Genomic DNA, 23,927 nt, shown 5'->3' with positions numbered 1-23,927 from the left:
CAGGCCTTTGTTTCTCTATTCCACTAGGTATATTAACTTTATGACCATACCACGTGGTCGGGCGTATATTTCGTATTGTAAATGAACTGGACTATTCACACGTACCACATTTTGCAGTCGTTGTCGACCACTTGTGTGATACCGACCACATGACAACCACAAGCGGACTAGTGGCCGACCACATCGCAACTACAACGTTATCATTTAACGTTATCGTTAACGTACAACGCATCGATGCAACGACAGTGCGCGCATTCATTGACTTTCGTTATTCGTACGCACTACTGGCGACAACGCAACCACGTCGACATCTTATTGGTACCACAACACAACTACAAAAAGCACTGGGCTGAAATATTAGTATGGACGGCATAATCACCTGTGCAGTATCCAATTTGTATTGGAACAACTGCTCCTTCTGCGTCGGAATCTTGTCTATGAGACTCTTAATGTGCTTCCTCTTCTCTTCGGCGCTTTTATTCTCTTTATCGCTCTTATCTGCTTTCTCTTTATCCGCTGCCGCCTTCTCTTCTTTTTTACTCTTGTCTTTGTCTTTCTTTTCTTTCACTGAAAGATGCAATGAGCAAAATGAGCAAAAATAAATAATAGTTACACAAAACTAAACGCCTCTTTTTGGAACGAAGTTCCTTATAGCGCGTTGCGAAAGGGGGCTACACGGAAAAAGTTGTAACGACACTTATTTCAGTACCTGCGAAGTAGGGGCAGAGGGCGTTAATGTGGCGATGACGACAACTGGCGGGAAATTTAAAATTCTCACCATTCCTCTATGGCAGGAAATTAAAAATAAATGTAATATACTAACTAGGATGTCTGGGCGGCGGCGGATCGTCGTCTGGCGCGAACGCCGCGAGCGCGCTGCGTCGCAACCGGCCCTCTGTAATTAAACATGTGTGTCAGATGTGTCACACATTGTGTCAGATGTGTCACATGATGTGCCAGATGTGTCACACGATGTATCTGATGTCACAGTGTCAGATGTGTCACACGATGTGCCAGATGTGTCGCACAATATGCCAGATGTATTACACAATCTGCCAAATCTGTCACACGTTGTGTTAGATATGTCACACAATGTGTCCGTGTGTCACACAATGTGCCAGATCTGTCACTCACCGGTGGGAGTGTCAGCGGAGGGTGTGGGGCTGCCCTTGCTGCGGAAGCTGATGCTGATCGGTGAACTCTCGTCGGAAACTATGCCCTAAAATACGGAAAATATTTCGTTATATGCTATGAAGGAGTACTTCAAACAAACGGGCGAATATACGCGAGTTGGGCGCGACTGTCGCTTTCAACATATTACACAATGCTGAGTAACGCAGTACGGCGCGCGCTGGCCGATATCACATACGTCAAACGTATAAATTACGAGATCTCTTCAGCGGGGCTAAAATGGGCGCTTTGGATAATCATATTATGAATCATAATATGATATTTTTTTAAAACGCAAAATGCAAGTCTTGCTTGCAATTCATGTCTAGTAATTCGTACTAATTTGACATTTGTCAGTTTGACAATTTTGACAGTTCATTTGCTGAATTGATTGAGAGGAATTGCTAAATGTGACCATTTTAGCCCCGCTGAGTCGGCCTACTCGTTAGTTCTGTCTACTCTGCCGTCACCGTGACCGTAACTCACCCGGTGGGGGCGCTCCGGCGTGGCGGGGGGCGGGGTGGGCGGCGTGCGCGGGGGCGGCGCGCGGGGCGGGGTCAGCGACGCGCTCGGCGACGCGCCGCCGCTGTCGTCGCTGTCTATCGGCTCCGCCTCGGTCGGTAGTTGACGTGTCGCCTAGAATCACACAGTCAATTATTACTTAATTTGTTGCAGTAAAACTAGCGTCACAATCCTGCATCGCACTATCGAAGTTTCTGAGATCGGAAATACATAACGGAAGATCATCCTTTGGGATCACCATCATTATGAAAATGAAATTCTGTCTTCACAAGTGTTATTTTATTGGCGCATTTATTTTCTATATAATTATTTTTATTCATTTTTGTCCAGAATATAATTAGTATTAAGTACCTATATTTGTTATTATAACAAATATAAGGAGGGGCCAGTAATCAATGGTAAACGGTCTCCCTGAAACCGCGCATCTTACCTGGTCACGCAGATATCTGTCGCGGTCGCGCGCTGCCCGCTCGCGCGCCTCCTCCCGCGCCCGCTCCCGCTGCTGCGCCCGCGCTCGCTCGCGCGCACGCTGCTGCTCGCCGCTCGCGCGCGCGTCAACTAGTAGCCGCGGTGCGTATGATTGTTCTAGTTCCTGTGAAAAAATACAAGCTTAATGTCAAATAAAGTAACACACATCAAAAGTAATGCATAAGTGCACATCTATATCGTATTTCTTAAAAGCCTTTGACTCGGTAAATCACGTAATCCTTTTGCAAAAACTGGCTCGTGCCGGGATTTGTTTTTTACTTAGATGGTGCGAGTGGGGTGGGTTTTTACTTAGAAGGTACCTCATGAACAGGTCGCAGTTAGTGAAAATCATTATAATTCTGATATCAAAGTAGCCCCATTTGGTATTCCCCAGGGCTCGCACCTAGGGCCACATTTCTTCCTGTTTTACCTCAATAACTTGTGTTCTGAGTTTTTAATATGAATTTTGTACCACGGCTTTATCTAGCTATTTCAACGATATGCCGACCAGATCTGAGATGCTTCGAGATTTGCTAGCACAGCGTGCTCTCTTGCTCGCTCGCACACAGTATACCTGTCTCGCTCGCTCCCAGGCGGCGTTGGCGGCGGGGTCGGCGGGGTCTGCGCCTCCCAGCACCTTAGCGCGTAATGCCTCCAACTCGGCGTGCTCTCTCGCTCGCTCGCGGCCGTCGCTTTCCGCTTCGCGGACGCGCGCGCCGAGTCGCCGCTGCAACTCTTTGCCCCTGGAAAGTGTTTATTGTATAATACATTTTAACGTAAAAATTGTAGTATAAAAAACTTGAGACGTGTCAAGGGACACCCGGATGGAACGAAGCTATAAAAAACGCCATCTATTGACGCCCAGGAATACTTATAACGACACTTTTGTATAATTGTAATAAAATTTATTTAAACGTCCGGTAGATGTCACTGTTTATTACGCCCGCGTTGATAGTATTCCTATACTATCAACGCCCCCTGCCCCTACAGCGCAGGAAGTAATAAAAATGTGTCGCAACAACATTTTCCGTCTAGCCTCCTTTCGCAACGCGCGATAAGGAACTTCGTTTCAATCATAATGTTGTTATTAAGATAACCCGTTATAATTATAAACTTAAGTTACAAATACATAAATAAATAAAAATTAAAATATGCCTAGGCAAAGGCCAGATCTTAGTAAGTTATATTTTGCTGTGTAAATTCAAATAAACATTATTAATGGTCTGCCTATATGTGGCCTCTTCACGCTTTTAAACCGCCGACCCGATTTTGCTGGGCATAGAGATACTTTGAGTCCCGAGAAAGGACATAGGATACTTTACATCCCGGAAAAATGTACGGTTCCCGGGTTATAAAGGACTTTTAACAACGTCATCTAGTATATTATTATAACCTCATACTCACTTGTAGTACTTATGATCGTCTCGCTCATCGTCATAGTCTTCGAGGAACTGTTTGAGACGTTTCGCCTCTCTCTCTCTCTCCTCCTCTCTGCATCTCTCCCTCTCCTTCTCGCGCTCGTAGTCTTTGGCCTTGCGTCGCTCGCGACTCTCCCAGTTGCGTAACCTGCAATTTATTTTCATTGTGTTCATTGTGCTCTGTATAATGGTGCGCTTATACGGGCAACTAAAATTGCTCAACTTGAATTAACACATTTGGAATATATAATATTTTATACTTACTTTGTTAATTTGTAAGAATAGTAATATTTCATATTATTATATTGTAGTTTATAAGCTAAACATTTGCATGCCCAGTTGGGCAAATGTGATGATACCATTGTAAAATCTACTAACATCTTTAAGTACTAACTCACATTTTGCAAATAAAGAAATTGAAATGAATTGAACTCCAGTCGATTCTCGTCTACTTTGACGTCACGACTACACCAATCAATTTGCGGCAACAAGCAGCAATATTGCGCAATACAATATTGAGTGATGTGGCTATCGAATTTAGCGATATGACATTAGGCGATATGAAATAAATTGCTCCATATTGCTCCACTAATTGCTCCAGATCACTCCATTCGTGTCGCCGAGCAATTATTGACGTAATTATTGCTCGTGTAAGCGCTTCTTAAGTTCTAGAGTTGACAAATTTTTTTACGTTACGATGAATGAAATAAAAACGTATGGAAAAAAAAATGTTTTTCAGCACTACTACTACACACTGAACTCTATACAAGGAACATATACACACCATTAACTATTATCATTTATTACTTAGTTTTGTTACATCCTGTATAGTTAGGATTTTTATTTCAAGTTGATCTCATCTCTCGTCAGTCGTTAGTCATATCTGGTTGTTTTTTCCACCGAATAATAAAAGTAACCAAACATGGAATGTCTTTTTGTATAGCGCACACACTTGGGCACTGAGCTATATTAACACAACCTCTCCTGAAATGCGGCCTTCTCTCTAGCCCTCTATTTCAACCTCTCTCTCCTCCTCTATTCCCTTCTCTATCTCTCTCTGACTTGAAGTAATACTAACCTCTCCTGATAAGCGGCCTCCTTCTCTCTCGCCCTCTTCTCGAGTCTCTTCCTATCTCTCGCCTCCTCCTCTATCTCTCTCTCTCTCCGCGCGTCCCCCTCTCTCACACGAGAGCGGGACCGAGTGCGTTCGCGCTCTCTCTCCCTCTCGCGTTCTCTTTCCCGCTCGCGTTCACTGGAACATACATGTTATTTAATTAACACACACAAAAAATACAGATATATAATTAACTAGAAGAAGCCCAAAATTCGTTTATCGTGTAATACCCGGGCCGCACCTGCGTAGTGCTTCGTGCTTAAAACGATACCATTGGACGATCTGCGTGTATCGTCCAATGGTATGTTTTATTATATATTGGCGCATGTGCGGCCGCAGTACTAGGAAAATCCATACTAATATATCAAATCTGTCTGTTATGTATCTGTCAACTGTACCTTTTTACGCTTAAACCACTGAACCGATTTAAATTTTGGTTAAAGCCGATAAAATTTGATATGGATACCTTATATATATATATATATATATATATATATATATATATATATATATATATATATATATATATATATATATATATATATATATATATATATATATATATATATATATATATATATATATGTATATAGATACCTTGAGTCTACGGGAGGACAAAGGTTAGTTTCTGTCCCGAAAAACGGTGCAGTTCTCACGCGATAAACGAACTTTGCAGCAAAGTATCTCCATGCCAAATTCCAGCAAAATCTGTTCAGCGGTTTGGGCGTGAAGAGGTAACAGACAGACACACAGATAAACACACTATCACATTTACAAATTAGTATGGATTTTTATTTTAGCACAAATCATACCTTTTCTTGTTGTTTCTCAAGTCGTTACGTATCTCATATCTGGTACGTATGTACGGATGGATGGACAACACCACAAAACGCATTTGAGCTATTATATACACTCTTCAATTCATTACTGTATGAATTATAATACATACAGGGTGCAATTCAAATCAATCAATCAAATCAAATCAATCAAAATTGTTTTATTTCTGAATAAATTTAAAATAAATGTTTTCAGAAAGTCCTACATGATGCCTACCACCGGTTCGGGAACTAACCCGGCGAGAAGAACCGGCGTAAGAAACTCGCACGGGGCCCACTTTTTTACCAAAAAAAGTGAGAAAAAATTAATCTTTTAAAATAAAGTTTACAATTTTGTAACTAAATATTATATACAATATCCACATACATAATTGTAAGTCCTATAATAATGAAGAAGTAGCCTTGCAAGAAGCCATCCTACTCCCAAGGTGTGCCATCGTTTATGAAATCATTGACCTTATAATAGGCTTTGGCACACAAACGTTCTTTAACTACTTTTTTAAATTTATTAATGGAAAGATTTTGAACGTTTTCTGGGATTTTGTTGTAAAGGCGTATACATTGACCTTTAAAAGATTTACTGACTTTACTAAGTCTGATCACCGGCATATCTAGCTTGTGCTTATTTCTAGTATTCCTAGAGTGAATGTCACTTTTAACTTTAAATTTACTTATATTTTTTCTAACATATATTACATTATCCAAAATGTATTGAGAAGCAACAGTTAGAATACCAATTTCTTTAAATTTATCTCTCAGAGATTCTAAAGCAGACATTTTATAAATAGAACGTATGGCTCGCTTCTGCAGCACAAATATTGTATTAATGTCGGCAGCGTTTCCCCATAAAAGGATTCCATATGACATCCTACTATGAAAATAACTAAAATATACTAATCGTGCCGTATCTTCGTCAGAAATTTCCCTAATTTTTCTGACTGCATATGCTGCAGAACTGAGCCTACCTGCAAGATTAACAATGTGAGGACCCCACTGTAATTTACTATCAAGTGTAATACCTAAGAATACAGTGTTGTCTACCAAATTCATCTTCTCATCATTTAATACTACATTGGTTTGGACTTGCCTAACATTGGGCAAAGTAAACTTTATACATTTTGTTTTACTAGAATTTAAAAGTAAGTTATTAACATTAAACCAATGTACTATTTTTGAGAGAGCACTGTTTACCTCGTCGTAGTTCGACTGTTGTCGCTTCACTTTAAAAATAAGTGAAGTGTCATCAGCAAAAAGCACTATCTCATTATTATTATCCTTAACTAGATAAGGTAAGTCATTTATATAGATGAGAAAAAGAAATGGGCCTAATATAGATCCCTGTGGGACACCTAATTCTATTTTGGTTCCTTTGGACCTTTTACTATTAACCTCAACCCTTTGAGTCCTATTTTTAAGGTAAGAAGTCAAAAGGCTGAGAGCAGAGTCTTTAATTCCGTAGTGGCGCAATTTCCTGATCAATGTAGCATGCTCAACACAATCGAAGGCTTTGGAGAGATCGCAAAAAACACCTAAGGCATCCTGCGACTCCTCCCAAGCCTCAAAAATACTGCAAAGGAGTCCTATACCAGCATCCGTTGTGGATCGACCCTTAGTAAATCCGTATTGATTATCATGTAATAAATTATTAGAATTAAAATGTACTAGTAATTGTTTTAAAATATTTTTTTCAAATATTTTACTAAAGGTCGGTAGAATTGATATAGGCCTGAAATTCGTGGGATCCGATTTAGTTCCGGCTTTAAATAAAGGAACAATCTTGCTATGCTTCATTAAGTCAGGAAAAACACCATTTTTTATACAGTCATTGAAAATCATTGCTAAATGAGGAGCTACGATGTCAATTATTGATTTAATAATTTTTGTGGACATGCCCCAGAGATCAGCAGTATTTTTGATACTCAACAATTTAAAGGTATCAATAATATCTCTGGGGTTAATTTCTCTAAACTTAAAATTGACATCACATTCCTTTACATTGTCTCTGAGTAGCTTTTCGGCAGCTTCAGACGAAGAATTTAAATTTTTTGTCGTTGAGACCGGAATGTCAGCAAAAAACTTTTCAAAGACCGTCGCAACTTCTTGATCATTAGTAATCTTTTTATTTTCAAAGTATAGTTCAAAATCAGAGCTACGACAGGTGACATTTCCAGTCTCACCCGCTATTACCTGCCATGTTGTTTTGATTTTATTTTTAGAGTTTTTAATTTTATTTTTTATATATAGGGCTTTAGCAGCTTTACAAACTTTTCTGAAGGTTTTTGAGTAGTTTCTAACATATGCTTTAAATACTTCACTATTGTTAATACACCTTTCATCATATAAGTCATATAATCTTTTCCTACTTATTTTTATTCCTTTTGTTGCCCAATTAATAAATTTAGTTTTTTTATTACTGTTTCTAACCGTTTTAGAAGTAAATATTGAATTAAATTGAGTTCTTATCACCTTAAATAATTTATTAAAAGCTTCATCAGAGCTATGTGAGCTGTCCAATAAATGGATATTTGAATTTAATTTACTTCTAAATTGCTCAATACGTTTTGTGGTCACAGGAATAAACACAAGATTTTTCTTCGCGTCACTGTCACATTTCATATTAAAAGAAGCTATTTGTCCACAGTGATCAGAACTTAGCTTATTAATTATTTCTTTTTTATCAGGAATAAGATTAGTAAATATGTTGTCAATACAAGTGGCTGTAGTCTCACAGACCCTTGTTGGTTCCTGAAACAAACTGTAAAGGTTATACGATTGAAATAAAGATGTGAATCTAACAGTAGTTGAGGTTAAATCTAATAAATTAATGTTAAAATCGCCACATATAATAACCTTTTTGTTAGATGCACATATTTTTGACAAAATTTGTTCCATAGTTACTTCAAAAGATTCGTATAACCCTGATGGAGGCCTGTATACGCCTACAATTATTAGATGGTTCAGCTCTATGCAGGCCACTTCTATTATTCGTTCAGTAGAGAGACTCACAATATCCTTACGTTCCTTAAATTTAAAATTGTTTCTGATTAATATTAAAGAGCCGCCTCTAATGGCATTTTCTCTACTGAACGAACTTGCTATCTGGTGATCATTGAAGTTGAAAATGAGTTCATGTGATCTAAACCAATGTTCAGATATACACATAATATCAATGTTAAATTCCTTCAAAAATAACTCAATTTCAAGTTCTTTACCTACCATACCTTGTAAATTCTGATGCACCAGATTAATTAAATTACAATTATTTTCACTTACTATATTTGAATCTATTAAATTGGTAGGATTTTGACTATTTAAAGGTAATTTATTTCTGCAATTAAACCTTCCTGCCAAATTTTGATATATTGATCCTTGTTAAAAATAAAAATACACGTATTTTTTCTTTTATAATCACTCAATACTAAAATGTTGAGAAATAGCTTCCGAAAGTTATCCTAAAAACATTACAATTAATGGACACGACGCGTCGCCCTCGCGTAATGTGACCCCGCGCGCGCGCCTTCCCCCCGCGTTACCCCCTTTCGTTCCCCAGCGCCGCGAGTGACCGTGCTGCAACGATTTTAAATGGGATAAAATATGTCATTGAAAAAAAAATAACACCCAACTTTTCCTTTCTCCTAGTGATACCTAAGTCCTGGAAAAAATTTGGCAGGAAGGTTTAATTGCACCCTGTATAATCCAAATGTAATCAATGTTGGTTGTTTTACACATTTATATCCAACTAGCTGACCCGGCGAACTTCGTATCGCCTAACAGTCGATTCTTTAACTTTTGTATGGGAATATAGAAAAGTGTTGTTTTTAGACTTGTTCAGGAAATTTTAATTCTTTTTTTAGATTTTTTCTCTCCGTAAGAACCATCCTCGTACTTAAAGGAATATTTAAAAAAAAGAATTAGCGAAATCGGTCCAACCGTTCTCGAGTTTTGCGCTTAGCAACACATTCAGCGACTCATTTTTATATTATAGATCTATTTTAGAAAGCTATGTCCTATTTTTCAAAGTTAGTTCATAATACTTTAGGCTGGTATGGTATATCTATAGAGTTCACTGTAAAAGTAGCAGTGCTGAAAGAGCGTTTTTTTCACTTTTGTACGGGAAACCTCGTGACGCGCGGGCCACATGCCAAAAAAATGGCCTTTCAGCGCTGCTGCTCTCACAGTGAACTCATTACAAGGAAAACATACACACCCTAAAGTATTATCACTTATTTTTGTTGCACTCTGTGTATTATGGTCACAAAATCCAGTTTGTTGTATGTTTGTTAACTTCCAGTTTTTTATCTATTTTTATTACTATGCAAGTTATTTTTTTTTTATTCTTAATTTATTTAGAGTATTTTAGAGATTTTAGCAAACTGTATATAGTGAGGCGCAATTTCACATAGAAAACACTGTTATATCAAACTTATTCGTGTTTTTACTGTACCATGATTGCTACATACAATTAATTCCTGCTACCGATAAAGTGCAACGATAAACTTTTACGTTAGTACGATACGAGTTTAATGATATAACAGTCCAAAATAGCGATTTTGTGTAAACCGTGTTTACAGAGAGTTTAAGTTTGTGACGTAATTTCTGAATCTACTGAACCGATTTTAGAAATTCACCAACAGAAAGTTAAGGTGACTGTCAAATTTTGGTGGCTTACAAATTTTCGCCAGACCAATGTCGATAGAAAAAAAAACCTATAGCCTAGATCATAAAGTGGCATTTTAATTGAATTTTTATCGGTCGCGGTCGCATGCGGCAAAGATAGTCACCTTAAGAGTGAAAGATCATTTTAAATCGACGCGTACTAGCACGTACTAAATAAAGTTAATTTTTCCACAAAAGATTAATAAAATAAAATCTAATAAAATCAAAATACTATATACCTCGACACAAAAAACAATTGTATAGTGAGAATAGCTACTGTATGTCGATAACAATTTTTAATCGATTGCCTAAACACATAAAAAATATCTCCGTAACAAATAAATTCAAAAAAATATTATTTGATTGGTTGCTGGACAAATGCTTCTATAGCAATAAGGAATATTTTGAACATTTTAATAATGTAAGAAAATTTAACTTAAAATAAGTAGAAAAATGTATTAGATAATTTAATATGTAATAATTTTGTAATAACTAATAAATAGTCAATAATTATACCTGAATTATATTGAATCATACTTACTGACATGAACTGACATTTGTGTATTAATTATTGTAAAATTGTAATTGTTATTTCAAATGTAATTGACTAATAATTGACAGAATTTATCTGTAATAAGCCGAGTGATAATTTTATTAATCATAATAATGGAATGAATAATTAAGTGACATATTATATTGTATTAAAATTGGACATTAGTAATTGATATTTAATTAAGTAAATTGACTAAATGACTATAATAATTTTAAGGATGTTGAGTGTTTATTTTAAGTAATTGTATTATTGATTGGTTAAAATGATTAAATTTAAACTTTAAATTTTAGTACTAAGTGTAGTAAGTAAATAATTATTTTTATTTTCTTAAGTTTATGTTACCAGCAGGGACATAAATGTAACATTTCCACACCTCATTGAGGTAGACATTGTAAACGCGTTATAGACCTAAGAACATCATTGTAAATGACAATTTCTTGGAAATAAAGGATATGAATATGAATATGAATATGAATATGAATATGAATATGAATATGAATGCAGAAGCAGACAAAAAAGGTAAACAAACAACTCACCGATCTCTGTCCCGCTCGCGTTCTCTCTCTCTCTCCCTCTCGCGGGCCTCTCGCTCCCTCTCTCTCTCTCTCTCCCGCAGCTCCCTATATTTTTTTATAAAAACAACGTATTAGTACAAATATAAGTTTACTATAGACAAAATAAATTAACGAGGCACCTGCGGTCATTGATCTTACTAGCCTAGACTCAGCAATCTACGTTTTAGCGCCTCAGCGCTTTCGTTTAAAATACCTGATATTTTTCAACTAATAAAGTGGACTGCATACAAAAACTTTCTTATTTTCATGAGTAAGTATATTAAGGACGCTAGCACATAAAAATTAGCAGGTCGATGTCTGTCAGTACGAATATCGACGTTAAGTACATTAAAAAAACATTAATATCAGCGCGCCTTGTACAGTGGCGGTTACGACGCTCGCCGCGTTCTTGATAGGGCGAAAATGTATGAAGAAATTTGAGAGCGTTTCCTATTTTTCTTATGAATGAAAATGTTATTTATTTTTATATAAAATATTTAGCTATTCGTACAGGGGCCTAAATAAGCAACAATTTTTTTTGTAAATTTATTTTCCTTAGTTCAGTGTATTTAGCTATAATGGTACCTAATCAGACCCCATTTTTTAATCTTTTGCGATTATTGTGATGGTTAAAACGTATTTATGTGAAAATTTTGTATGCGGCTATAACATTTTTATGGTGTAGATGTAGAGATGAATATATTATCTTTCATTTGAAACCAAAATATCCACGCAGTGTGACTCCTAATTCTTTAAAATGGTACCTGAAAATCGGTGATATTTGTGAAAAAATGTGATAGCGTCCTTAAGTCGTAAAAGTTGTACAATGTTTACACAATCATGTTATATGTAGGCATATTCTCTATACCTCTCTCTTTCTCGCTCTCGCTCCCTCTCCCGCTCTCTCTCCCGCTCCCGCTCGCGGTCTCGTTCTCTCTCCTCCCTCTCTCTCTCCCGCTCCTTGTCGCGTTCCTTGTCACGTTCCTCTCGCCGATCCTTGCCTCTGAAAATTAGGGCAAAATGTTTTATTTAATTTAATATAGAAAACTATTACAAAAACATAATATTATTCTGCACGATATTTATTAAATAATTCACAAAATAAAGAACCCCAACATTTATTTATGAAGGCAAAATAAAAGGTAGGGAAAAATCGTAATTTGGTTCGGTTTGGTTTGTTTTATCTGTATCCACGTCTTTGCCCATTTATACTAATAAATGGGAAAGTGTGTCTGTCTGTCTGTTACTTCTTCACGCCCAAACCGTGTACCGATTTTGGCATGAAGATACATTGATTCCCGGGAAAGGACATAGGATACTTTTATTCCGGAAAATGTACGGTTCCCGCGTGATACTCGAATTTTGGCGCAACGGAGTCGCGGGCGTCGTCTTGTAAATAAATATCTCTAATACATACATAAAGTTAATATACCTAGCGGAATAGAGAACCAGAGCCCTGAGCAAGCGAGATGTCACTATCAGTAACACTTGCGTGGTAAAAAGAGACGTGTGATACATGACAGCAGCACTCGTTGACGTCCAGTCGGCACGTGCCGCACGTTGACAATTTGAACTCATAGAAATCATGTTCAATCATGCTTAGTTAGTAAGTGTATACGTAGTACGAACACATATTTTTACACACAGATGAAAACCAATGTCGGTTTCGTCCAACAGCTCGAGATTGTTGCTCTATTCCGCGAGGTATATTAACTTCATGAATACATACCTGGAAACGCTCCTCCGTCGTCTGTCCTTGTCTCTCTCGCGCTCCTTCTCCCTATCTCTGTCCCGCTCTCTCTCCCTATCTCTATCCCGCTCTCTCTCCTTGTCTCTATCTCTCTCCCGCTCTCGGTCTCGGTCGCGGTCTCGCTCCCTATCTCTGTCCTTGTCTTTCCCGTCTTCTTTCACATCCTTCTTCCTCCTCACTACCACGTCAGCTTCCTCCTGCGCGAAAAAATAAACTTATTTCCGTCCCACTCTAAAGTTTACAACTAGATTACGCGCGTGCGGAGTCGATATGATTTGAGATTATTAAAATATCACTCACATTTAAGCATCATAAAACAAAAGTTTTAGAAAAATTTACCGCGTAAGCAGCGACTTGTTTCACCAACAGATGGCGTTGTTTGAATTTTGAATCGCGTCATGTTATTTTAGCATTAAAAATTAAAATCATTTTGCAGTACTTTTCAGTAGAATTATTGAGTATTTGTTGGCACTTGTAAGCCGTAGCGTTTTATCTCATAATATTTCTCCCGAAGCCAATAGGGTTTTGGGTAGGTATATAAAATTGTATGAAAACACTCGCAGCTATTGCCGAAAAAACTAATTATTATGTTATAGATAGAGAGTTTAGCATGTCTAAGAGAGAGTTTAGGCAGTCGTCTTTTACAAAGTAAAAGATTTACAAACGTTAAAAGCACATCATATAGACTCCGCACCGCCAGTGGCATATGGGCTGTGCTAAAAATAATGATGTTCTGACTCACAACTCGCGACTTTACCCGGATCCTCGCTGGCCGCGCCTGCTGTATTACAGATATCCTAACATAATAACAAATCGATTAAACAGACATCGATTTTTTTTCGAATCGATGAAACAATAATGTGGAAAGCAGAAAACCCATAACAATCAAAGATTCTGATGTGCATTCACTCTCTTTTCTTAAAATTAGTTTTATAACAACGACAAGTTGGTTAAAATCTACCTTACTACTTAAAAACAATATTTGTATAAAGCTGGCTATCTCCCCAGATCGATTAGAAATATATTGACAGCTATCCCATTTCATTTTATTATATGTAATTACTAGCTGTCCCGGCAATCGTTGTTTTGCCATAAAATGATTTTCCCTGTTTTCCTGCTTTTCTCTTGAAGTTTTTCAGATATTTTTTTTTACAGACCTCACGGAGCCAGTGAGTGTGAGTTTTTTTTATTTTATTAATTCGAATTGAATTAATTTACAAAAGTTTAGTCACAAACTTTAAATATGTAAGAAATCAACATCCAAGCCAAAATCTTAGATATTTTCTTAGATGACCACCTGAGTGACATCTATTGATAAATGTACTTAAACCTTTTTTAGGTTTTGTCATGAAAAAATTGACATGTTTTTTTGTAAAATTGTCATCTTGAATTATGTTTTAATAACATAATAAAAAATATCGAATGCTTCATCTCAAACAAAGACTTAAGCCCTGTTAAAAACATATCTATCCTTTATATCTAAATCTACCCCCTAAACTACCCCAAAAATACAAAGTATATATTAACGCGACAGTATACCGGCATATGCGGGCGGGCGACGCGACATTATCCGATGCGGCGACGCGGCGCTGCGGCGACTGGCGACGGCGACCGATGACGCTGTGCTGCCGGGAGACGCTCGCTCAATCTTATAAGATCGATAGATCTCTAAAATTTATCTACTTATGCGTGGTATGAGAAGAAATTGCTTTTGAGCTAGGTAGATCCCACCGCTGCCACCAGGATACGTCTGAATCGTTGACAACTTTTTTTAGTTTAATATAGAAACTACTAGCAAGAGAGCAGCTCTTTAAAATTTTCATTATTTAGAAGTGAATTTGAAAGAAATAACTCGTTAAGTCTCTCATTATTATATAGCAAACAACGAATCAAAAATAAAATATCGAGTCAAAACATCATGTTTTGTTGGTTGATTTAAAATTGTTTGTCAACATTTTAAGGCAAAGTTTTAATCGTTTCGTAAAATATTTATAAAGGTATGAGCGAACGCCTTCGGTTCATCGCACGTCCGTAACTCACCGGTACGGGCGTGCGAGGCGGGCGCGCGGGACGACGCGCATATTTGCGTGCGCGTATGCCAGGAGTGGCATACATGCTTTAAAGGTGGCATATTATGTGCTCAAAAAAGTAGGATATTGATTTTTGATTTCATTACATTGGTGATTGAAGTGGCATATATACCAACAGTTACATATTGCTCGTAGAAGAGACATTTTAACGTTATTTTAATTTGTATTAAACCTAGAAGTGGCAAATTATGGTCCAAACATGGCATATTACTCATAAACGATGCATTTTGATGTTATGTTCCGTTGCATTAATGATACAAGTGGCATATATACTACTAAGGAGGCATATTGCTCGTAAACGATGCATTTTACTGTTTTATTTAGTTGCATTAATGATAGAAGTGGCATATATGCTCCAAAGATGGCATATTACTCGTAAACGATGCATTTTGATGTTTTATTCCGTTACATTGATGAAACAAGTGGTATATATGCTCCAAACATGGCATATTGCTCTTAATAAATGCATTTTATAGTTTTATTTAATCACGTCGATGGCAGAAATGAGATATTGATGATAAGATTAGCATATAGGGGCCTAATGTCTCAAATTCTGTCATCCATTGATGTCAGAAAGATTATAAAAATATTTATTATCTGCCAATATGTAATATAACGTATATTTGTAGAATTTCGGCACATACTAACTATATTACATATGCGCGTCGTCCGTAGCAACCCAAACTAAAAAAGAGCATTATCTTATGATACTTCATATAGATATTGTGTTGTGTTTGTATGCCAAAATCGTTTCCATTTAGATCGTCAAAAACTACCCTCATTTTAAAACCATGTATAGAAAAGAAGGTCTTTACTTAATACATAGTACAAGCTTACTTACAAGTAACTGACGCCTGACGCATATTCGCTAACCAGTCCACAGTTTAACTGCACTCAGAGACATTCATGAGTACTTAACTTTAATTTAATGTAGACTGACAGAAAATGTAAGCTTTTGTCAACATCTTCATTAAATTAAACATAAGTAACATCGTTAAGTAGACTCTAAGAGCGGCCGTAAGTGTTAAAACACCAAACAAAAATACTGTCAATACAAAAATAAGTATATTTTGTACTGAAATCAGTCAAGTATGCCATCTTAATTCAATTATAAAACTGTGACAATTCTAAATGAAAACGATCTGTAATACTACAAAGCAATGTGTATGTGAGTGTAAAATATATAAAACTACTAAACTAATCGCAGTCACACTAAAAAACTCACTAGATGGCGTTTAAAAACTTATAAAATAGCAAGTGCTTTATTAATTTAAAGGTAGAAAAAAAGTGCAAATACTTTTTATGCTTTTTTTAATGCGTCTGCGATACCGCATAAATCAACCGAAACGTGCGAAAGAGAACGAAAGAGCATGTCTCACTCTAACAATAAACATTATTTTATTAATTTTATATATTTTTTAATGTAAATTCTCTATTCTCTTAGCACGTCTAGTTCAAAACCGCGGCGCTAGCTTGACTGAGTAGAAATAACGTTTGCGTATATATTTAAAAAAAAAACATATATATATATATATATATATATATATATATATACTTATTTAAAAAAACTTTTTACCTCCAAAAAAACGAAGGTATCTCAAATAAGTTTCCGAGTTTTTCTTGGAGTTCAAAGAAAGAAACCAAGTAATGCATGGTTTCCTCGATAGGGCCTAAATTCTAAAAGCTATTCTAATTTATTTATTTGTTTGTTCTACCCTAAGACCTCTACATACTAAAATCCTTCGATCGCAGATTCTTGGAAATTTCGAATTCTCGCGTTTGCCGGTGAGCTTATGATAGGTTAAAACAAAATAATGAAAGTTAAATAAAAATTTTAGCATATGGATTGTATTTAGAATGTTGAAATATGAAAACGTTGCCTGCAAACCGAATAAAATCAAGCAAGTCAGATCTACTCAATCGCGGCCCGCAATCCGGGGGTCGCAGCTAGCGCCGCGTTCCGTTTGTTCGACTCACCCACTCGCCGCCGCCTGCGCCGCTGTCCCGTGCACCTACTGCAAAGCGGATCGGTGAGCGCCGCGCCGGACCCCCCGCAGCGGGGGGTGCAACGCGGGGGTCACGGGGGGGTCAAAAACCCCTCTCTCGGGGGGCAAAAACCCCTCGCGGGGGGGTCACAAGCCCTCCGGGGGAGTCATAAACCCCTCTCCCGGGGGGTCCCGGTGGGGGTCCCGGGGGGTGTTTACCTTCATGCTCTCGCGGAACTTGCCGATCTCGCGGTGTATGACGTCGCGTTTCTCCTCCGATATGTCGGCCTCCTCGAGCGCGCGTGCCGTCTTAGAAATAGCCTCCTCTGAAAACATCAGACATTTTATATAATTTATAGTCAGAAAAGCGTTTATAATATGGCCTAAGATGCCTGAAAAGGCGAGGAGTCTTACTATGTTGAATTATAATTTTATAATTACGTCTGCTCAATCCAAGGAAAGGATGGTCTATATCGTTTTACGATAAAGTCCTTTCATTAGAATAAAATAATAATAAAAAAAATCAATTTTATTACAAACAGTTTAGGTTACAGTCACAGACATAGATCAAGATAGATACCGCATGTCGCTCCTTTTGTATGAAAACGAGCGTGTCACTTTTTCCCTGCCACTGTGACGTACCGATGATAAAAAACGTGTCCATTATCTAGGCCAACGTTTCTTTTTGAATTTCTACAGCTCAATACGGCAATTTTAGGCATTTAGGCATTTTTAAAATTCCGATTGACGTCCTATTCCGATAGCAGACTAACGAATAGACTTTCGAAATGCTCGTCGTTTGGGACGGCGATATGGCACTCGAAGTACATATACATGCGGTATCTATCTTGATCTATGTCTGTGGTTACAGTCTTACAGACAGAACGATATAGAACTTGTTTGGTTGACAAAATTACAAATATTTTGCGGGCCGTCGAGGTAGGAGGCTCGCTGCCAACCGACCCCTCGGCTGCGAACCCTGATGCGACCCCTCACCTTTCTGCAGCAGCTCATAGTTGTTGATGTCATCCTGGTAATCCCGGTACAGCTGCTGCAGGCGGCGGGCGGCGGCGTCGTCTGCGGCCCGCATGGCGGCGTCGAGGTAGGGGGCTTCGCTGCCGTCGGTCGGGGCGGTCGTGTCGCCGAGGCGCGAGCGCTGCTCCGCTGTCAATTACAACATGTTCATGGTTAGTTCAGCTCCACATGCGTAGATTTTCTTCAAACTACATCATCTCACTTGTTAAGGTGGCTTTCGGATCTTAGCCGCGTGCGACCGCGACCGACGAAAATGCGAGTGAGAGTAAATTTTTTAACTTAATAATCTGATTTTTAGGGTTCCGCAGCCAAATGGCAAAAGCGGAACCCTTATAGATTCGTCATGTCTGTCTGTCTGTCTGTCCGTCCGTATGTCACAGCCACTTTTCTCCGAAACTATACTCAAACTCAAACTCAAAATTTTTTATTCAGAATAAATTTTTTCAAATATTCTCTGAACGTCGGGGCTACACAGATGCCTACCACCGGTTCCCGGTTCACCGGTATAAGAGCTATACTATTGAAACTTGGTAAATAGTTGTGGTCTGTGACCGCATTAAGATTTTGATACAAAAATGGAAAAATTCATAAAAAATTTAGGGGTCCCCATAGGTATAATGAAACAAAAAAAATTTTTCATCTAACCTATGAGGGTGGGGCCCTCATAGGTTAGATGAAAAATTTTTTTTGTTTGTATCTATGGATATCTAATATCATGTTTTTGTAACCTGAATAGTTTGCGAGAGATACTCTTCCAAAGTGGTAAAATGTGTCCCCCCCCCCCCCCCCCTCTAACTTCTAAAGTAGGGGCATGATAATTCTAAAAAAATATATGATGTACATTACTATAAAAACTACCAACGAAAATTGGTTTCAACAAGATCTAGCAAGAAGTTTTTTTTATACGTCATAAATAGTATAGGTACCTTAATTTAACTTTCATTAAATCAACTGCGATATAAAAATAAATCGAAAATCTTTTAATTGCATAGAAATAAACGTCATTGTTGCTGTGGAACCCTTCATGGGCGAGTCCAACTCGCACTTGGCCGGTTTTTTGTTACAAAACTCGTAATTCGGCGTTCCTTCTGGCCTAGGTTACTGTCTTTCTGGAGTGGATCTCTCCCTGCCATCAATAATCCGGGCAATGTTGAGCAGCGAGATTGCGTGGCAGGCGGTGAATAACTTTGCCCGGTAGGAGAGAACGGGAGGCATTCGACCCCTTGATACGGCCGAGGAGAAGACGCGCATCACGGAGTGGCTGCAGCGCCTATGGTGCTCCTGCACATCGCGGCCACCGTGTGGGCTTTCCTAGGCCACCTCGCGAGGCGACCTAGAAAAGCCTGCATGTTTTGATGGGTCTGGCACAGACAACCGTTGGTGAAGTTGCGGTGGGTTGATCGTGCCCGTAACTTTGCCTAAGCGGTGAGTGGAGCACCATGGGGTTTGAGTGGGTAGTTCCTCGGAGAGTCCCACATACCCCGGCCGATGTCCCCAATCCGCCGGGGATGCGTAACGCATTTCCCCATGTAAAAAAAAAAAGGTTACTGTCTTTCAGAAGACTATAATATATTTTATTTTAGCCTTCATTTTTCTAAGTTTATATTGTTTTTTTTTTTACAGTATGTCTCATTCAGTGTACCTCCTCTATTTCCTGAGACCTAACAGAAGAACACTTTTAGTGTCTAAACACTAAAAGTGTACGTCAGCAATGTCAAACGTATACTATACGCGACGGAATTTCGGCATGGTGTGTCATCGGTAATTTAAAATACATTGCAGACGGAATCAAGCCGAACTTCCGCCGCGGAACTTCGGCATAGTGTGTTTAGACACATACAGTTAGAATATTTTGTGTACTTACTTTTATAAGTATCGACCAAGGCCTGCATCTTGCCATCGGTCCGCGCTAGCAACTTCTTATCTGCCAGTGGCCTCTCGTGCAGGAGCCTCACACATCGGAGCGCCGCCTCCGGGCCAGCAAACTCACAGAATCCGAATGTGCTGACTCGTTTCCAGCTGATCACTGGCCCACAGGCACCGAGTAACGCTCTGATCATTGCATCTGGAGCACGGCTAGATATGTTACCTGAAATATGATGTTACACTTAAGAGCCAGTCCGCATGGCGCGTTGCGTCGACGCAGCGCTGCCATTGCGTTGTTTTACATACAAATAACCAAGGTGTTCACCATAAAGTTAATATACCTAGCGGAATAGAGCAACAATCTCGAGCTGTCAAACGTAACCGAAATTGGTTTTCATCTGTGTGAAAAATGTGTGTACATGTATATGTCGCAGCCGACTGGTTTAAATAGATGTTCAATCGAACAGCTAGCCCTTTGACTGAACAACGCCATTCAATCACACGGCTATACGTCGTTTAGCCCACTTGTTGACTACAACGTTCAACACTACAGCTAGACGACGCTTAGCCAACTGTTTTTTTTTTTGTTTTGGCGGGGGGCTGCGCCCCCCGAGCCCCCCCTTTTCTTTGACGGCGCTCGCCGGCTGCTGCCGCAGCACGCTCGCTGCGTTCGCTCGGCTCCCTCTGTGTTGTGGTCTAAGTTCTAACCTATCCTAACCAACTTTTGGACTTTCTGGATTGTGTTTGTTTTTGTTTTGACGGGGGGCTCCTCGAACCCCCCTTTCGGGGCAGGCTGCGTCCATCCATTTCATAATCCCGTAATTTCTCCTCGAATATTTGTTGAAATTTTAATTCACTCGTATGTGCCTCCACAATTTTTGTCTCTTTAATAACACTTGTAACTTTTATTAACTACTTTCTTTCCGAAAAACAACCACAAACACCAACAAACACGTGCTAGTTGACGCCATATTGTTAATAAAACGCACCTAGCGCCGCAGCGGTGCGCGCTGAACTACTTCAATTAGACGGCGGCTTTTGAATCAGCTGTAGTGTTGAACGTTTTGAGCGACTAAAATATTCAATATAAAAGCTAGACGTGTGATTGAATGGCGTTGTTCAGTCAAAGGGCTAGCTGTTACATTGAACGGCTATTTAAACCAGTCGGCTGCGACATATACACTTACACAAGCATGATTGAACATGAATTCTATGAGATTAAATTGTCAACGTGCGGCACGTGCCGACTGGACGTCAAAAAAAGAGTGCTACTGTCATGTATCACAAATCTCTTTTTACCACGCAGTGTTACTGATAGTGACATCTCTCTTGCTCAGGCCTTTGTTTCTCTATTCCGCTCCCCGAGACGAAGTGGGAGGGGGTGTTGACGTTAAGACTGCTTCGTAATAACGCTGCGATGACGCAGCGCCCGTGTGGCTGGCTATGCGTCAAACGGCAGCGCTGCGTCGCCGCAACGCTGATGCAAAGCCCGTGTGGATAGGCACTAAGAGGAGTTGGTAGTTAAAGTAATAAATAATCATTGACATGCTTATTAACTGGACTTTGCACATAATGTCTCAATAGATTGAAGTTGCAACTGTTTAACTGTATGATATCGACGGTGGAATAAAAAAGTTACCAAGCGACACTAGAGGTTAAAATAAGTTTATTTTAGGGGGGGGCAGATGAATCATGTTGACGTCCCTATTAAGTATCTATTACTTTTATCGAAAATCTAGTACTTTCATAGAAAACTTATAAAAGATATGAGCGATTCTTTCACAGAAGACATAATAAAGACCCTCGAAAATTACTTTTAAAATAGACAATGTATAAGTACCTGGTCAAAGAAATAAGTATGTATAATTTTTTATTCTTTAAATATAACACCTATCTTATATAAAATCTGATGATCTGATTCCCCGCCCCATCGATGCAAATTGACCAACAGCCCACCAACTGAGCCACAGAGGTCGTCAAATATTATATAAATAATTTTCAAAATACCTATGAAAACCGTCACCGGTGGTCCATCGTCCTTCGAACCATTTGTCGCTCGGCCTGACCTCTGTGGTTTGGACGTGGTCACCTGCGGAGCGGGCAGCAATGCCGACCGACCACCACCTGCTCCATACGCACCGACCATCATCTGTAATACATTTGTTTAGAGATTATCAAAAGGCAGGTAAATATTATTTTTTGTATAATCAATGTGATGCAAGTCGATAAACATTACAGTCTTTGAAAAACATTTAAAAACAATGTTTTATTATAAATTAATATTGAAATCACCACATACAATAATTTTTTTGTTAGATGCACATACTTTTGTTAACACTTGCTCCATTATTTGTTCAAAAGAATGGTATAAACCTGATGGAGGCCTGTATAAGCTTACAATAATAAGCTGGCTTAGCTTAATACAGGCTAACTCAGCAATTATAGTCTAACAATATCCTTAAGTTCTTTAAATTTCAACTTTTTCTTAATCAGTATTAAGGAGCCACCCCTAATGGCATTCTTTCTACTGAACGAACTAGCTAACTGGTGATCAGAATAATTAAATAACAATTCATAATTTCTTAACCAATGTTCTGATACACACAAAATGTCAATATTACAATCATTTAAAAATAACTCAATTTCTCATTCCTTTCCTATTATTCCTTGCACCAGGTTTATGCTAAGACTATAGTTTTGCTTTGAATTCTTACTAGGGTGGTAGGCATTAATTTTATTATTATTATTTAAGGTTTATGCTAAGACTATAGTTTTGCTTTGAATTCTTACTAGGGTGGTAGGCATTAATTTTAATATTATTATTTAATACTTTGCCAGAGTGGGATTTTGCTGAAATTTGATATGGAGATATTTTGAGTCCCGGGAAAGGACGTAGGATACTTTTTATCCTGGAAAAATGTCCGGTTCCCACGCGATAAACGAATTTTGGCGCAACGGAGTTGCGGGCGTCATCTAGTATCAAATATATTGTTTTAATTAAGTACCAAAATACATTCGAAATTGTTTTCATATTGTAGTATTTAAATTTAGTATACAGAAGCACTATCCCAATCCTGAATTAAATATAATATATTATATTCTAGATAAGATGGAATATTATGAATTAGGTCATAAATCTTTTTCTAAGCGTTTTCATTGCATTTCTGGAAATTGAGTAGTGGGCGCCAATACCACCAATTGGACGGATTACCACGGTAACAATGTAGACATGTCCAGCATTTAAGCACTAGCAACTGTAAACTTATCAACTTTTTACAACTGATTTCTGAAAAAGAGGAATTAGTGGAAGCAACTTACATGTGTAGCAACAGGCATCGTGACGACTCCCGGAGCAATTCCATAGGGAACAAGCGGCGGGCGAGGCGGGAAAGACATATCACTCTCACCCGGTAAACTATAAAATCACTACCACATCGACATAACTTGAGGAGCTGGCGAACAAAGCCGGACAAGTCCACCAGAGTGCGAAAGTATTTTTTTTTCGAATCTTCTTCTATTGGCCCATCTGCGTCAATCCCTGTTAATATTTTCAATCAAAACCGGTAAATAAGGCTTTAAAAGGTCCATATTTTTCAAACGGAACCGGATTACTTCAGTTATAGTAATAGTAGTTGATACTAGTTTTTTAGCCACTGTGTAATTTTTTTTCTCGCGGACTAATCCGGTTCTGTTCGCCAGCTCCTCACTTATAAAGTTATAACCAAACCAAAATCCCTGACGCGTTTACAAACATTAACATTTACGTAGAATCTACAAGGTATAGCTAAACTAAAGTAAATTACTCCTATACAACTAATTTACACGAATTTAACGAAGAAATCGAGATTATTTGCAATTTTTCTAAGAAAGTACAGTTTCAGACGCATCGACTTCAACAATACATCAGACG

General features: G+C 38.3%; 1 protein-coding gene and 1 long non-coding RNA gene across 2 annotated transcripts in view; one reads left to right on the top strand and one right to left on the bottom strand.

The window, feature by feature from the left end:
• Nucleotides 1–13,476, top strand: part of LOC121738230 — a 19,209-nt gene extending 5,733 nt beyond the window's left edge. The window contains exons 2-3 of the long non-coding RNA XR_006037260.1: nt 6,710–6,713; nt 13,392–13,476. This is a non-coding gene — a long non-coding RNA (uncharacterized LOC121738230). The remainder of the gene's footprint in view (nt 1–6,709; nt 6,714–13,391) is intronic.
• LOC121738199 (RNA-binding protein 25-like) overlaps nt 1–23,927 on the bottom strand; it is a 25,551-nt gene extending 1,624 nt beyond the window's left edge. Inside the window, exons 1-17 of the mRNA XM_042130115.1 lie at nt 23,733–23,927; nt 23,336–23,461; nt 22,025–22,166; nt 20,016–20,240; nt 18,113–18,280; nt 17,336–17,442; nt 13,021–13,238; nt 12,160–12,294; nt 11,274–11,357; nt 4,657–4,830; nt 3,565–3,726; nt 2,735–2,903; nt 2,123–2,284; nt 1,657–1,806; nt 1,135–1,219; nt 824–895; nt 380–567 (exon numbers count right to left, since the gene is read on the bottom strand). Of these exons, the coding sequence (XP_041986049.1) occupies nt 380–567; nt 824–895; nt 1,135–1,219; nt 1,657–1,806; nt 2,123–2,284; nt 2,735–2,903; nt 3,565–3,726; nt 4,657–4,830; nt 11,274–11,357; nt 12,160–12,294; nt 13,021–13,238; nt 17,336–17,442; nt 18,113–18,280; nt 20,016–20,240; nt 22,025–22,166; nt 23,336–23,413 (2,319 nt within the window). The 5' untranslated portion in view covers nt 23,414–23,461; nt 23,733–23,927. The remainder of the gene's footprint in view (nt 1–379; nt 568–823; nt 896–1,134; nt 1,220–1,656; nt 1,807–2,122; nt 2,285–2,734; nt 2,904–3,564; nt 3,727–4,656; nt 4,831–11,273; nt 11,358–12,159; nt 12,295–13,020; nt 13,239–17,335; nt 17,443–18,112; nt 18,281–20,015; nt 20,241–22,024; nt 22,167–23,335; nt 23,462–23,732) is intronic.

The sequence above is a fragment of the Aricia agestis genome, chromosome 22 (genome assembly GCF_905147365.1).
Source record: "Aricia agestis chromosome 22, ilAriAges1.1, whole genome shotgun sequence".
NCBI classification, from domain to species: Eukaryota; Metazoa; Arthropoda; class Insecta; order Lepidoptera; family Lycaenidae; genus Aricia; species Aricia agestis.
Note: the sequence above shows the minus strand (reverse complement) of the source record. Positions and strands in the feature narration are given on the sequence as shown.